Source organism: Antechinus flavipes, chromosome 6 (genome assembly GCF_016432865.1).
Source record: "Antechinus flavipes isolate AdamAnt ecotype Samford, QLD, Australia chromosome 6, AdamAnt_v2, whole genome shotgun sequence".
In the NCBI taxonomy this organism is placed as follows: Eukaryota; Metazoa; Chordata; class Mammalia; order Dasyuromorphia; family Dasyuridae; genus Antechinus; species Antechinus flavipes.
In genome coordinates, this window is record NC_067403.1 from 27,303,326 (window position 1) to 27,318,192 (window position 14,867).

A 14,867-nucleotide genomic window follows, 5' to 3' on the forward strand; every position below is an offset into this window, starting at 1 on the left:
GCTTCTCCCGGAGTGCCGGAGCTCAGGAGCGTGGCTGCCCCCGGGACTCGGCGGCTGGCGGTGCCCGCGGCCTCAGGACTCTGCCGCTTCAGCTCCTCTGGCTGGCCGCGGTGGGGAGGGCCAGGCCAGGGGCAGGGACGTGAGAATGGGAAGGGTGGCCCCTTGGTGGGTGCCCAGGCTCAGCTCTCTGGGAGCCTGTAGCATGGTGCTCACGGCCTGCCGGTGCCGGCCTCCTGAGGGCTGCCGAGGGCTCCCTGCCCTGGAGCTCTGGGCCTGGCTTGAACCCTGTAACTCTTTCTAGGACAGCAGTGGCTGGTGCCCTCCTGAAGGGCACCTCAGTGCCTTTGGAGGAGAAGGGCTGATTGCTTCCCTCTGGGATCTGCAAAGGGCTGGCCTGGGGCTCAGAAGGGGTCTGGTCTGCGCCCTGCCCTCTCCTCCGTGTCCTTGACGCCTGCCCTTAAGTGCTGGGCAGGAATGGCTTCCGTGTCTGGGGAGGACACTTGCCCATGCCCACAGGCCGGTCACGGTCGGCACTGGGGCTGGCACCGGAGCCAGCGTTCTGACCGAGGCCGTGCCCCGTGAGCGTCCGTGGTGGCCATGTGTCTGTGTCCAGGCCGATTGTTCTTATTTCTAAGAAGAGCAATAGGATCTAGGATTCTGCCCGGGAGGGGGCCGAGGTGGCTGGGAGGAGCGGACGCTTTGTATCTGGGTCTGACTTCTCCTGGGCTGAGGCCTCTGGGGAGACTGGTGTGGAGCAAGGAGCAATTCCCTTGGCAGTAACCTGCACCCAGTAACTTTTACCGATGCTTTCTTTTTGTTATTGTATATTGGTGGCGTGTTTATTTTATTATATAAACTAGATGCTACTTCACATTGTTTTATTATGAGAAATAAAAACCTTATTTTTCTACCTTTGGAAAAATGAAGCCCGATTCTTAGCGACTTGGCAGGAATCCAGAAATAACCGCCTCAGTATTTGGCCTTTGACTTTAATGTGTAAATTCAGAGGAGCAAAGGCAGGGGAAAGGATATCCAAAACATTGTAAGTAATCCTGTTTCAGCAGGGCCCGGCCTCGCTGCTACCACTCTGCTCAGCCCCCTTCTCTCGTCTGGCCTAGGGACCACCCACGCCCCCTCCTAGGTGATCAGGTCTCCTGCGCCTGAAACCCAAGACCCTGATTCGCTTAAGGGCCAAGGGCTGACCCTTTCCCAGGGTAGCTCTCCAAGCGAGAATTGGACCCCGAGATAAAGTAGGGACGTGTGGCCTTGATGAGTCAGGTCCCCGGCCCAGATGAAGTCTGTCATGACAGCGCAGCCAGGAGGCGTGGCTGAGGAGCCCCCAGAGTCTGAAGGACTGTGCACGCTCGAGGAGAGACCCTGCCAGGTTGGGTTTCTTAGATTTCTATAAGGGGGGAGCCTATAGTCAGCTCCCTGCGGACCCCAGAGGTCTTAGGGACATTCTCCCAGATTATGGGAGTGCTAGGTGGTGGGCCTCGGGGCAGAGAAGACCCGGGGACCCGTCTCCTTTCTGGGGAGTTCTGAAGAGGCAGCATTTCCTCACGGGGAGATGGAGGGGACGGCCGGGAAGGTGATGGCCCCGAGTCACAAGGGGTGGGGGGCGGCTTCATTGTCAGTGCGGGGCTGGCTGTGACCGGCCCCCAGTTATCAGTGATTTGGGGGGGTGCCCTGTGCAGGTGGTGACGCCCCGGGGGAGGATAGAAGCCGAATCTGAGGGGCTTCATTCTGTTGGAGCCTATGGGCTGTATTGATTTTTGTGATATGTGGGGGGCTGAAACTCTGAAAAACCTGTGCATCAGACAACTAAGCACTTACAGCTAATTAGCTATTCCGGGTGAGACAATGACTCTATATGCTTGGATATATGGCTCTCCTCACCATTGGTGCTTGCTGAATGTTTGGTGTTAAGATAACAGAGGCAGGATTGGAGGGTGGGAGGGAGACCACAGGGCAGAAGGAGGAGGAGAGAAGTTGGTGACTCTGGACTCCAGGATCTTTGGCGAGCCTCCTGGCAGCTTGCCTGCCTCCTTCACTTCTCCCCCTGAAGACCAAGGACTTTGATTATCCTGACTCTGGCTGACCCTGAGGCCTCCAGGGAGCTAGTCCCTACTCTATTAGATGTTTCCCTGTTACATTTTCTTCAGCGTAGCCAGCCCTGGGGAGTTTGACAGGGTCTGTGCTCCCATCAAGGTCGCAGTGGGGAGAAGGCAGAATTAAGTCGCACCTTTGGGAATGGGGCCGAGTGTCCCCGGATTCTGCCTCTGTCAGAGGGCACATCTGGAGCCTGTTGTGCACCTAGTCTGCAGAAGGACAAAGATGAGGGACACCCAGAGGGCTACAGCGTGCTGAAAGGTCTGGGTTTCAGGCTGTGGGAAGATGGGTTGCAGGAGTGCCTGGCGGACAGCTGGTGGAGAGCTCGGGGCAGCTGCCAAGAGTCTGCTTTTGAAAGAGCCACTCCCTTCTCTTTGGGGGTCCTGCAGTAAGTTGGAGGAGATGGGGGTCCCTCCAACTAGAAGTGCTGTGATTCTAACCTATTATTAAATATAAATTAAAAAAAATAAACACCAGCTGTGTCACCCTGGCCAAATCACTTTAAAAATTTTCCAGGTGTCTAGAAATATGCTGGTATGTAATATGTACTTGCTACATTTTGCAAGATTGAATTATGCTAGTACTTTTACAAGTACCTCTCTGCACATGTGTGCTTTTCAAGCCAACTACCTATTTTTGTATAATTCGTGGTAGTAATCTTCTCTCGTTTTAGGTGACAGGATATAGAAAGAACATGGGGACAGCGTGTCCTGTTTCAGTCAGATGTGAATTATAATTTGAGTCTATTTTTGATATTTTTTTCAAAGTGGCTTATAAACATTGGGTCCAAATCCTGTGCTGATTTAAAGAAAAAAAAATTTAGTTAGAAAAATAAACATTCAGTCAGTTTGAACTTCCTGAAGTTGCTGAATTTTAGTCCAGGAAAGAGCATTTGGAGAGACATTTTAGGGCCTGTTGCTGTGTTGATTCTGTTATGAGATCAAGACTTAAATGTTAGTTGGATTGAAAATCAATTCTAAAACTTTGTAAATTACTTAAGCGTTTGATTGAAAATAATTAACTAAATCAAGCTCTTAAGCTCAGCAAACATTGTAAAATTGGCACTGTGCTAAACGCCGGAAGTCTTGTATTCTTGTGGACCACATTGGGCATGAGACGTGGTATCTTCCTTTAGAGGCTGTGACAGTTTTTTTAAAAATTATTTTTGTTTGTTTTTGTTTCAGTCAAACTCTGTTGTTTCAGTCCCATTGAAGAAATCACCTTTAACAAAACGGATCAGTAATAGCCTTGCAGAGTTCCCTCGGGGTGCTGTCCCCTGAGCGGGATAGCTATTACCTAAGACAACTTCTTTATACCCTGTCATTTTGAAAGGTGATTCTGGAACGTGTGTAAAAGATGGGAAATTGTGACTTTAATGGCATGGCTACCTTACTGATTTCTTGTGATCTTTTAGATGTATGCCCCCAAATCACCCACTATTCCTTGTGAATTTATCTATTTTCCTCGTCTCCCATTTGTTGAATTGAAAAAAAGAGTCAGACAAAAAAGTAAGTTCTGGCCGTGTCTCAGAAACACATTAATTTGTACTCCAAGTCTGTCCTATCAGGAAGTGGAAAGTGTATGAATCTAATGTAATTGTGATTGGTCATTCGTGAATCTGATGTAATTGTGATTGGTCATTCGTGAATCTGATGTAATTGTGGTCGGTCATTCGTGTTGATCAGTTGTAAAGCCTTTCCATGCTCTTTCTGAAAACCACTTTGAGCATTCCTGGTGCCTTGGGTGTCCAGCGTGATTAACTGCCTGTTATATTTACTTCCTTGATCTCTTCACATTTCTTTATTAAGATAATATTGTGAAATCTGATTCATTGAACATCTTTCTGTAATGAAAAATATTCAATCCTGTGACTTCACCTCTGAAGTGTTGGATATTATCTTCCCGTCTTAGAACTGTTCACATAGTGAGTTCACTAGAATGTTTGTGAACCCCTAAGGGATAAGTTCCTTAGAAGACTCAGCATGTCTTAAGTGCCTCTGTAATCATCTCTATGTACCCCCTCTTCATATATGTATGTATGAGGCACATAGTAAATGATTGAAGGAATTAATACCTTTATTATTCCGTCTGTTTCCTTCACATGCTTATCACCAGTAACTTGATTGTTCAGAGCTTATAGGTGTGGACCAAGTCTATAACATTTGCCTTTTGGTATTGGACCTTGAGTGATGATAGATGGGGGGAGGGGGGAAGTTTCTGCCTTGAAGTGGTATGAGTTGCATTCACTCTGTTATCCTTCAGACCATTTTATAATTTTATTTTTAATTTTAATTAATTAATTATAATTTTAAAGTGACATGGGATGTCCCCAAAATCTTAGTTCAGTGCCACAAACTTACAAAAAACAAAACTTGAAAGGTCAATTTGCAATTTTAAAATATTGACAGGATTCTTATTAAAATTTTGTGCAGCAGCTGTCCTGTGCTATACATCGTTCCAGCTGATTTTCAGACTTTGTGAAGGGTTTGTTACTCGGCCACTGAAAGGATAGCATTAGTAATTCCGGCTTGAAGATTGTCCGGTTTTTATGCACATGGAATCTGATATGATTTCCCAAGAAAAAGTGTGATGGGGAAAGATCTGTAGCAGCCAAGAGAAATTCTCTGCAGATCTACCAGTCTCTATATGTCCTGATGGGATGCCCTGGGGTGTTAAAATTCAAACGAAAAACTTGTTATTCAGAGTTCACAAAGCCAAATAATTATTAAAGGAATGTAAACAACTAAAATTTCAAAAAAAAAAATTAAGTTTGTAGCACATGTACTTTTGAGGTTATTCTAAAGCTTAAAACTGCATTGGACCTTGAGGGACATCCTGTACTTGTTTGAGCTCCCATGATTCAAATGTACTTTAATTGATCTTTTTATAGCACTGCATGGCTAAAGGCATTGGGTTTTTGGAAATGTTTATTTGGATAATCTTCACCTGAGAGAGTTAAATGATGTTAAATCTTAGAAGGAACTTGTAGCATCATCTCGCATCATCTCGATCTGTGAGGGATTCTTGAGCATCATGGCTTGGAGGGCTGACAGCAGCAGTCATGAAAGACCTACTTGTCCTTTTTGACAAGATTTCCAAGTGTGTGTATCAGGAACACAGGAATACTCCTTGAGGGGGAGGTTGTGTTCATTTATTTTCATTTGTATCTCTACCAATGCCTGTGATAGAGGATGCACTTCAAAACTGTTAATTTTTCATTCTTTCATTCTCTCATTGTTTTATTAATTCATGTAATTTACCTAGATTTCAGTAAAATGTTTGGCAGTTTCTCATATGTTTCTGTATCCCTACTATTTAGCATTATACTAGGCACACATACAGTAAGCAGTTGTTAAATTCCTCCTCCCTCCCTTCCTCCCTCCCTTTCTTCCTTTCTCTCTTCCTTCCTCCTCTTTTTTCCTTCCCTTCCTCATTCTTCCTCTCTTCCATCTCCTTCCCTTCCCTTTTCTCTTCATTCATATAGTTTTCCTAGGTTTCAGAAGAACATTTGGCAGAAATCTATCATGAATATTTTTATAATGCTAAGTGCATCGCCAAGTTATATCACTCACTTAAGTATTTTTTGCTTTCATTAATTCATAGTTTACCTAGATTTTTTAGAAAACACTTTTCACTATGATTTCATGCATGTTTTTTTGTGTCTTCAGAATAAATAAAAGTGTCTGTCGCACAGCAGGCATTTAATAAATGCCTTCTAAATAAATTGAATGAGTGAATGCTATTCTTATGAAATAGTTGGAGTGATGTGGGCTAGACAGCCATTTCGTTCCTTGTCAGGATCATCAGAATTTATTCTTGAAACCATCCTGGGCCTCTTGAGTTGACCCTCCGGCCACGCAGTGGTACCCGTCCTCTTGCCGGATGCTTCTCCCCAAACTCTTGAGGTTGTGCCATTCCATGTGATTTTGCTGTCCTTCTGTATCATAAATTCTAAGGCAGTTTGGCCATTTCAGCCCGAGGTTCCTCTCATTTCACCTTCTGTAACCAGTTCTTTATTATTGGTTACAAATTGGTCTAAATGAGCATTTCCCATTATTGATTTTTTTTTAACAAGACTAAGATTATCAAAATCGAATCAGGATGTGATCAACGATTGTGCTTTTAGCAGAGAGAGGACTTTGCCGATGTTCGGGTAGCTCCAAGGCCCCTTGGCCCTTTTGTGGCCGTTCTGAGTATCATAGGTCAGCACGTGTCTGTGTCTCCATCGTCTTTGTAGTGATAGCCTTTAAAAATAATGAGAATTGTGTATCTTCTGCCATTTTCAGAATTCACTTGTGGTTTTTGGTGGGTGCCCAACAGTCTTGGGTTATTCAGATTTGCTTCTCTTTGTATTTAAAGGTCTTCCTTAATGGTAGCTGACAGAACTTTGTCATTGAGTTTATTGGATTTAAGATCTGTATGTCTTTGCAGCACAGGTTTTTATTTAACTATTATTATTTTTAAATGAAGGAGACGCGGATTCTTTTAATACTTTGTTTTTTGTGTTCAGGTACTTTTCTTGCATTATTTCTAGTTTTAGTGTTCAAGTTTAGTGTTTAGCTGCCTTTGGAGTCCACAGGACCCTCATCAGGCCTTGATTAATTTCCTTTGCGTTAAGCCATTTCTGAATTTTTTAATTCACTCTATCATCAGGCACACAGAGCGCAGAATTAGGATGAGGAGGGGATAATGGGTTACTCAGCTTTAGCAGAAACTTTGGCCATGCCATATCGATAAGCATTCTGAACCTGTTGGTGCGATGGTATTCTGAGATCCTGAGCTTCGCTTAAGGAAGCTATTTTATAGTGTATCACTTGGCTTCAAACTGTTTCCTCACTTCGTCTTCCAGAGATCTTTAAACCTCCTTCTCCCTTTTATGGCATGGAGCACCCTTCCTGGGTGCTTCTGAGTGGAACAGGTTGTCCTGTGCCAACAGTAATCTTGAGCCGTGCCATGTGCCAACCTGAAGGAAAAGCAGCGGCTCTCAGTGCTGCTGCAAGAGGGGGATGACTTTGTACCACGGCCACACTGCCCTTCCCAGCCTGGGCCTGACAGTCCCCAGACTGGCGTGCCCTCTGACCTTGGTCCCTTTGGTCATCTAGGAGTGGATTTTGAGGGTTGTTTTGATATGGGAGTCTCCCCTTCAGCAGAGAATTATTCCTCTTCCTTCTACATGAAAGGAGTCACTTAGACACCACCATGTTTTGTGTTCCATTTTTATACTAATCCATTCTGAAGGCATCATAAATTCAGCTCATGTGATTTTTTTTTTCTTTACTGTGTGTATTCTTTTTTTTTTTTAATGTTTTTTGAAAAAAAAGTTGTTTGCTCTTACCAAATTCAGACACATCAGGATTCTAAACAGTATTAGGAACAAATATTAGGAACCTGCAAGACAAGTAGAAGCAGCTTGTAAAATGTGCTCTGGAAGAACAAGGTCAGTAACTAGAAAGAAAGATTCACATGACTTGCTGATAACATAATTTTCACTTTGCTGGAAAGTAGCAAAGTTCAGCAGATAAACAAGCTAATTCTTTCCTCCTCCTCTTCCTCATTTCTCATTTCTTCATCATTACTCCCTACCACACAGCGTTCATTAGATATAAAAATCTTGCCAGAATTTTAAAGAAATACAATGTAAGAGGCTGCTTTTTCCAAAGTTCAAGATGAGTCACTACAAAGATAGAAATAAAATCTCACAGGACTGTCTTGTGGTCTAGACTGTCCAGAGTCCCTCCTATATGTAATATTTTATTGGCTTCCAGCGGGTGCATATTGCATAATACAAAGTACATCACACCATCACAGAATATTTGTCACACTATTCCTAGAGCATACTAAAATTCTGATTTTTAAAAAATTTACATTTTTTAGGCTTAGTTTTCTTCAGAAAATAGTTTTTTAAAAACATAGCTGAAAAGTATATCAGAAACAGTTTTCTACAAAGTTAAAAAAAGTGGGAAGAATTTGTAATAATTTTCATAATAGATAATTACCTAGGACATTAATTCTTGGAAAAAAATAATTTATCATATCCTGGGTGCTTAGGAGGTTGAGGTTTGAGACTGCAGTTTTGTTTTTTTTCTGTTAAAGTAACTCTTCAGTCTATAGATTGATTTTTGACATGACTGTGGAAAATTTTGACTCTTCCTATTTCATTTTCTTAACCAGTAACTTTTTGTACTTCTGGGGAGGAGTTTTTAAATTGAAGTGAACTTCTTCTTTAGTATTTTAGTGAGGAAATGCTTTCCTTCACTTTAAGTTCTTCTCATTGGTGTGGGTTGAAACCCATCCACACTTTGTTATCCTGTGCAGGATTTGCTCTTAAGTTTCTTGGAGCACCTTTGCGGGAACTTTCTTCTTGGTCTTTTAATATTCTTGGGTACCAGTGCAGGACTCTGTTTCCCATCCCTCTTTCTCTTTAGGAGAATAGCCCATCTTTTCTGATGGTATATTTCCTGAGTGACATCTTATTATTATAGACCAAGCCATTGTAAGCACTCTCTCCACTTCCCTAATTTGTTTTTTTCTTAATGGCAAGAAAAAAAAAGGCACAATTATCCATTGGGTTTGCCTCTTATATAATAAGAGAGCCTTTCCTTGATAGACTTTAGTTGTTACCTTACGCAACTTTCCTGTTTATAGAGGCAGTAAATGGAAACCTAAATTATGCAGCATTTTTCCCTCACTATGGTTTGGCAATCTATCATCTAAGTTATTTCACAGATGGCGGAAGTATTTATTTCACTAATGGGATGTGTATTATTAATGCCCCCATTCATCTTATGTATTGCTGTGTATTCATCTTTATTTCTGCGTCATCTTTTTGAAACGTCTGATTGGAATTTCATGCTGAGAAGAGATGAACAGATGTAGACCTGAGGGCCTCAGTGAAGCATATCCCGTTAAGGCAAAGCAAATGGTCCCTGAGAAAATTGAATTTTGCTCCTTGTAAAGTTGCCCTTGGGGACTGTTTATCAAAGTAACCACAGGTCTTTTGGGTAAGGTGTCTTAGTTTCTGATTGTGATCTGGGTGGATAGGCTACTCCAATATAAAGAAATAAAGAACAGAGCAGTAAAATCCAATACACCTCAGGGAAGAAAAGGACAAATAGTTTTGACCCAAATAAAAATTGTAAGATATTTTAATTTGGGACTCTTTGTGATGCAAGAAGAACAGTATGAAGATTTTGCTGGGAAAATATACCATCGATAATAGAATTCTTCGTGTTTAAATAATGCAATGGTGAGCCAGGATGAACAGAATAATCTTACTGAGGTAAATATACTATTACCCTAACTCTAAGGATGATTTATTTGCCTCATAGAGCAAAGGAATTCGCAAATTCTGACACATACAATACTTATATTCTATATGAAAAGCAAACTGTAATAAGAAAAAATAGAACCTTCTAAATCTCTTCCTTTTTTCTTCCTTCCTTCCTTCCTTCCCTTCTTCCCTCAACCTTAAAAAAAATTTAAGATTGAGCATTTGAAGAGAACACATTTGATTACCTCCATGCATTCTTTTTACATTTGAGGTTCTACATAGTAAACATGGTCAAATGTAAAATCTGAATTCCTTATTTTCCCCCCAGGTGCCTGAGATCATTAGCTCCATTAGACAAGCTGGGAAGATTGCTCGCCAGGAAGAATTTCACTCTCAATCCGAATTCGATGACACTTTTGCCAAAAAGTTTGAAGTGCTGTTCTGTGGACGAGTGACGGTGGCCCACAAAAAGGCCCCTCCGGCACTCATTGATGAATGTATCGAGAAATTTAACCATGTCAGCTGCAGCAGAAAGGCAGAGCTGGACCTGCCATCCCAGAACTCTGCAGCTCCAAATACTCTCGGAGGGTTTTCCCTCACCGATAAGTTCCGCTCTGTCTTCCAACCAGGGGGCAACGTGGAACAGGAGCGAAAACCCATGAGGAAATCTTTGTCTCAACCCGGACTGCGTTCTTTGGCTTTCAGGAAGGAATTTCAGGATGCGGGCCACAGAAGCAGTAGCTTTTTTGGTGGCTCTTTTGAGGAAAATGACATTCAGAGCCATCTCATAAGTGGGCACAATATCGTGCAACCTACGGACATTGAAGAGAATCGGACTATGTTATTCACGGTAAAGCTATGTGGTGAATCCTACTCCTTTTATTACGAGAGTCAAAGTCAGTGGTCCAAAATGAAGGAAGTTTCTTAGTGAATTACTTCAGCAGTTATTGGATATAAACTTAGATGTTTTAGCCTAACCCCTTTCATTCTCAAGATAAAATATCCCTCTTTTTTATAAACCTTTAAAAACTTCCAGGTGAGAAATTTGAGACTAGTATTTCCCAAGGTTATGTATAATTTTGGTCTTGTATTCAAGGGAATATAAAATAACTCCCCTCTGTCCCTCTCCCTCTGCTCCTATGGTTACAAAGACAACTTTATAAAGAGTCAAGAGACCAATCTCATATTTTATATTTTATTCTCAAGAGATAAAATATCCCTCTTTTATAAACCTTTAAAAACTTCCAGGTAAGACATTTGAGACTAATATTTCCCAATGTTATGTATAATTTTTATCTCATATTCATAGAAATATAAAATAACTCTCTCCCCTCACCTTGTAGTTATAAAGACAACTTTCCAAAAAGTCATGAGACCAATCTCTTATTTTAAAATAATGGAAAATATTTAATATCAAATAAAAAAGTAACAAATGTTTATTCATATGCATTTCAGAAAAAAGTATTCTCGGTTGGGAAATGTTAAATATAGGTCATTTTAGTTTTCCAGATGTGGCCAACCCTTGATGATGTGGAGTAACATTAGTCTAGAGATAATGTGCATAATTTAAATATTCCTCTAATGTCAAAAAACCTATTTTTGCATTAGATCTGTTTTATCCCTTTAACAATGTTAGTGAATGACATTGAAAGAAATAAATGGGAAAAATGGCTCTTGGGACATGTTAGTGCTAGGATAGACCCCAAAGTATTGGTTTTAAATGGAGTAAAAGTGATCTCTTGGTTTGAAACTACTGTGATTTGATAGCATAGTGAAAAATGACCTGATTTTGAAGTGAGAGGACCTAGCTTGAAACTCTACATTCACTTTGTTCAAACTTTTGCTTAGTTCCTTCATCTGGGCATAAGAGTTAGACCCAGGTTCAGATGTGGCCTCCAATACTAACAGGGCTAGTCACTTAATTTGTCTGCCTCGTGCTCAAATGTTAAATGGGGACAATGAAAGCACCTACTTTGAAGGGTTGTGGGAGGATACAATGAGATGGTATTTGTAAAAAGAAAAAAAAGCAGCAGAATTCCTGGCACATACTTGTCAATAAATAAATAAGTGCTTATTCACTTCCCCATCTGTTCTCCCTGTAAAATATTAAATAACTTCTGAGCTCCCTTTTAGGTATAGATATGTGATCCTTGAAGTCAAAACTTCTCGTGAATCTTCCAAAGCAAAAATAACTTGATTCTGAGTGGTCTTAGAACCTTTCCTTATTGAACCTAAACGCTGTGCTGTTGGGGTGTCCCCTAAGGAAGCTGGTCTCCGAGGAGGCAGCGAGCTGTGCGGTATTGTTTGGTGTCCTTATCTCATTGCTGAAGGAATATCTTTCTCTGGAGCTGCCAAAAAAAAAGCAAAATTACCTGTAGATTTTACAAAAAAAAAAAAAAGTTAAACATTTTGTAAACTAAAGGGGTAAGCTTAAATCATTTGGAAAGTCTGCTTGTACTGAACACCTTTGTATTCACTCAAGAAGCTTTCATTGAACACTTATTTGCCAGTAGAGAGGCAAAAATGAAACATTTCCTGACCTCAAGGTGCTTCTGTTTTGGGGGAAGAAAGTGTGTATGCTTGTAAATACACAAAAAATATAATACTTTGTGGTGGTGGTGTGTGTGTGTATGTATGTGAGTGTGTGTGTAAAATGTGATTTATGACATATATCACGAATGTAATATAAATATAAAGGAATTTCAGGATTAGTAGGAGAGAAGATCAGTAACTGAGAATCAGGAGAAGCCGCCTTTACAAGGTAGACCTTCCCCTATGCAAGCGCACAGTTCTAACAGATGGAATCTAGACTTGAAACCTGGGCAAAGGAGTGGACGTAGGAAAGGGAATGGAGCAGTTGGTGACTGTTCAGAGGGTATGGTGGACCCTTGATGCAGCCTGGAAAGATGGGCTGGAACCAGATGTGGAGGGCTTTAAATGCCACAGAAAATAAGGATCGTAGGGTAGAGAGAGACCCCTGCTCTCAAGCGCCTCTTCTCAGCAGAGAGGGCCTTAAAGCCTGTGCCGCCGCGGCTGAGTGAGGGCATTGGAGAGAGTTCAAGACTTAGTGACAACTGGGGGCAGCTCGGGGGATGCCATATGACCCTGGGCAAGGAAGCGGTGAACCCTTGCACAGTAATGGGGGGCCGCTTTCCATGAGCTCACCAAGAGTCAGACGTACTGAGGGACTAAACAGCATGGCAGCTGACCGTTATTAAGAGAGGAAATGGTGACAGTTCAAAATATTTGGAAATTTTAAAAACAGCTTTTCTCTCTCTTGTTTCTTTTCTTCCTTCTTCCCTCTATCCTTCTTTCCTTTTTTTTCCTTCTTTTTCTCTCTCCCTCCCCCTTTCTCTCTCTCTCTTTTCCCTCCTTCCCTCCCTCTTTTCCTTCCTCCTTCCTTCTTTCTTCCCTCCCTCCTTCCCTCTTTCTCTGTGTCCTTCCCTCTTTTTCCTTCCTGTCTTCCTTCCCCCTCTCTTTCTCTCCTTCTCTTTTCCTTCCTCCCTCCTTCTCTCTCTTTTTCTCTGTCTCTCTTTTTTTCTCTAGATTGGCCAGTCAGAAGTTTACCTCATCAGTCCTGACACCAAAAAAATAGCATTGGAGAAAAACTTTAAGGAGATTTCCTTTTGCTCTCAGGTAAGTAGAAACCACTGTTTTATTTTTCTCTTCTCAATGTTTCATATTGAAATTGTTTCTAATGTGATTCATACACAATTCTGTAAAAGGGAAAAAGGCTACTTCTGTGCCTATGAATTCTGTGATCTACTACTTAATTTATGGTGGGAAATTGCCTGGTTGTCCTGAGATTTATCAGGAGAGGTTAAAAGGATGGAGTTAATCATTTCTTGTTTTTTTTTTTTTTTTTTCCTCCCTCTTGGCTTCTTTGAAAAGGAATGTTCACTTGTAATTCTAAGTAATAATAGGCCTTAATTGCTCTTAATGAAGACAAAAACATTAAAGAAAATGAATTTCTTTGGGGAGGGGGAGTACTTTTAGGTTTGGGTTTTTTTTTCCATAATAACTTTTCCAGGGTTGATCAGATCACATTTTGTGAACCTTCCTTTTTATTCATATTCCCCAGTTATTGATTTTTTTATGTGTTTAATGTCTTTCTCCCTTATTTCCTATTTGCTCCTAATTGATAATTCACTTCCATGCTTATGATTATTTGGCTCATAATTTCCTAGATATGGGGGCTGGGAGAGGAGGACGACTAAGTTCTGAGAGTGTTACTTATTTTATCTCACTAATTCCCTTATAATTGTCTTACTGAGTGTGATTCCTTCAGTCTCCTTCTTTCACAACCTTATATACCTAGTTCGAACAAATCTCACAGGTTAGAAACACTGAGATAAATGTTTTGTCCTCTTTCATACATTAGGTTAGCTTCGGTGAGTCCCAGAGGTCCTAAGCTAGGAAATAAAATCATGGTATTTCAAAGCAGGAAGTAAATTTAGAGATCATGTCCCGTACCTTCATTATACAAATAGAAGTTAAAGAGATTGTTCACTTACTTAGATTGGATGAAAAGGGTCAGGAATCTTGGGTGACTCCAAGGTTGTGAATCCTGGTCTCTAGAAGGTTGGTGTTTTCCCTGAATAGAGAGGGTAATCAGGAGACACTGACACATTGGGAAATCACTATTTTTTTTTTTAAATAGCATATCCTTACCAAAAAATATAGGTCCCTTAAGTGCAACAGTATTCTTTGAATTGGCTAAAAATGGCATCTTTAGGACTTTAGGACATGATATCATAAATAGGTGTTATTTTTATCAATAAATGAATTGCTATATCTCATTCCCTCCCACCCCACTGATCTACAATTTTTCCCTTCTCCTTTTACGGCACAGGTTAGGGGTGTGAAATTACCATTGTTAATTTTTAAGGGGGAATGGAAGAAAAAAAGAAAGTTATATAACTATTTTATATTTAAAAGGAATAGCAAGTTGTGCGCAATAGATTTACAGTTCCACGTACAATCGTTTTTCTATTTTGCTTTGTAATGGAAATGTTTATCTTTTATGTTCAAGATAAAATAAATTTTAAAAAAGGGTGATGGAGGGCATGCCATCGGGGGCTTGAGGACCTGCTGTGGCTAGAAAGTGTAATTTTGAATTAGGGAGGAGGAGCTTCAGGAGGGTCCTGCTAAATGTTTCACAATCAGTTCCCAGATGGGGAGGGAGAAGGGAGGGAAATCTAACAACACATTAAATGACACACATTAAAATCCTCCATTATTGACAATTTCTTTCACACTCTTGTTAAATTTACATGTAAACAATAACAAATCAAGTTCTGATTTGTGATTTCTTGGATATCAGTGTCTAATTATCGAACATTGAACCAAACTCTCCAAACTGCCTCGAGTTACACTGTATTGTCCATCCTGAGTTTTTGCCCTCCTTGAGCTTGCTGTGGATTCTTGGCTACCCTTGGCTTTCCCCTATTCTCGCTCTTTGTCTCCTTCCGTCCATCTGAACACTCCC

The 14,867-nt window shown here is 41.0% G+C and overlaps 1 protein-coding gene across 7 annotated transcripts in view; it reads left to right on the forward strand.

Moving 5' to 3' along the window:
* TBC1D1 (TBC1 domain family member 1) overlaps positions 1 to 14,867 on the forward strand; it is a 223,798-nt gene that overhangs the window by 94,205 nt on the left and 114,726 nt on the right. For all 7 annotated transcript variants that reach the window (XM_051965690.1, XM_051965689.1, XM_051965692.1 and 4 more), the window contains 2 exons: positions 9,708 to 10,229; positions 12,926 to 13,015. In XM_051965690.1, the coding sequence (XP_051821650.1) occupies positions 9,708 to 10,229; positions 12,926 to 13,015 (612 nt within the window). The remainder of the gene's footprint in view (positions 1 to 9,707; positions 10,230 to 12,925; positions 13,016 to 14,867) is intronic.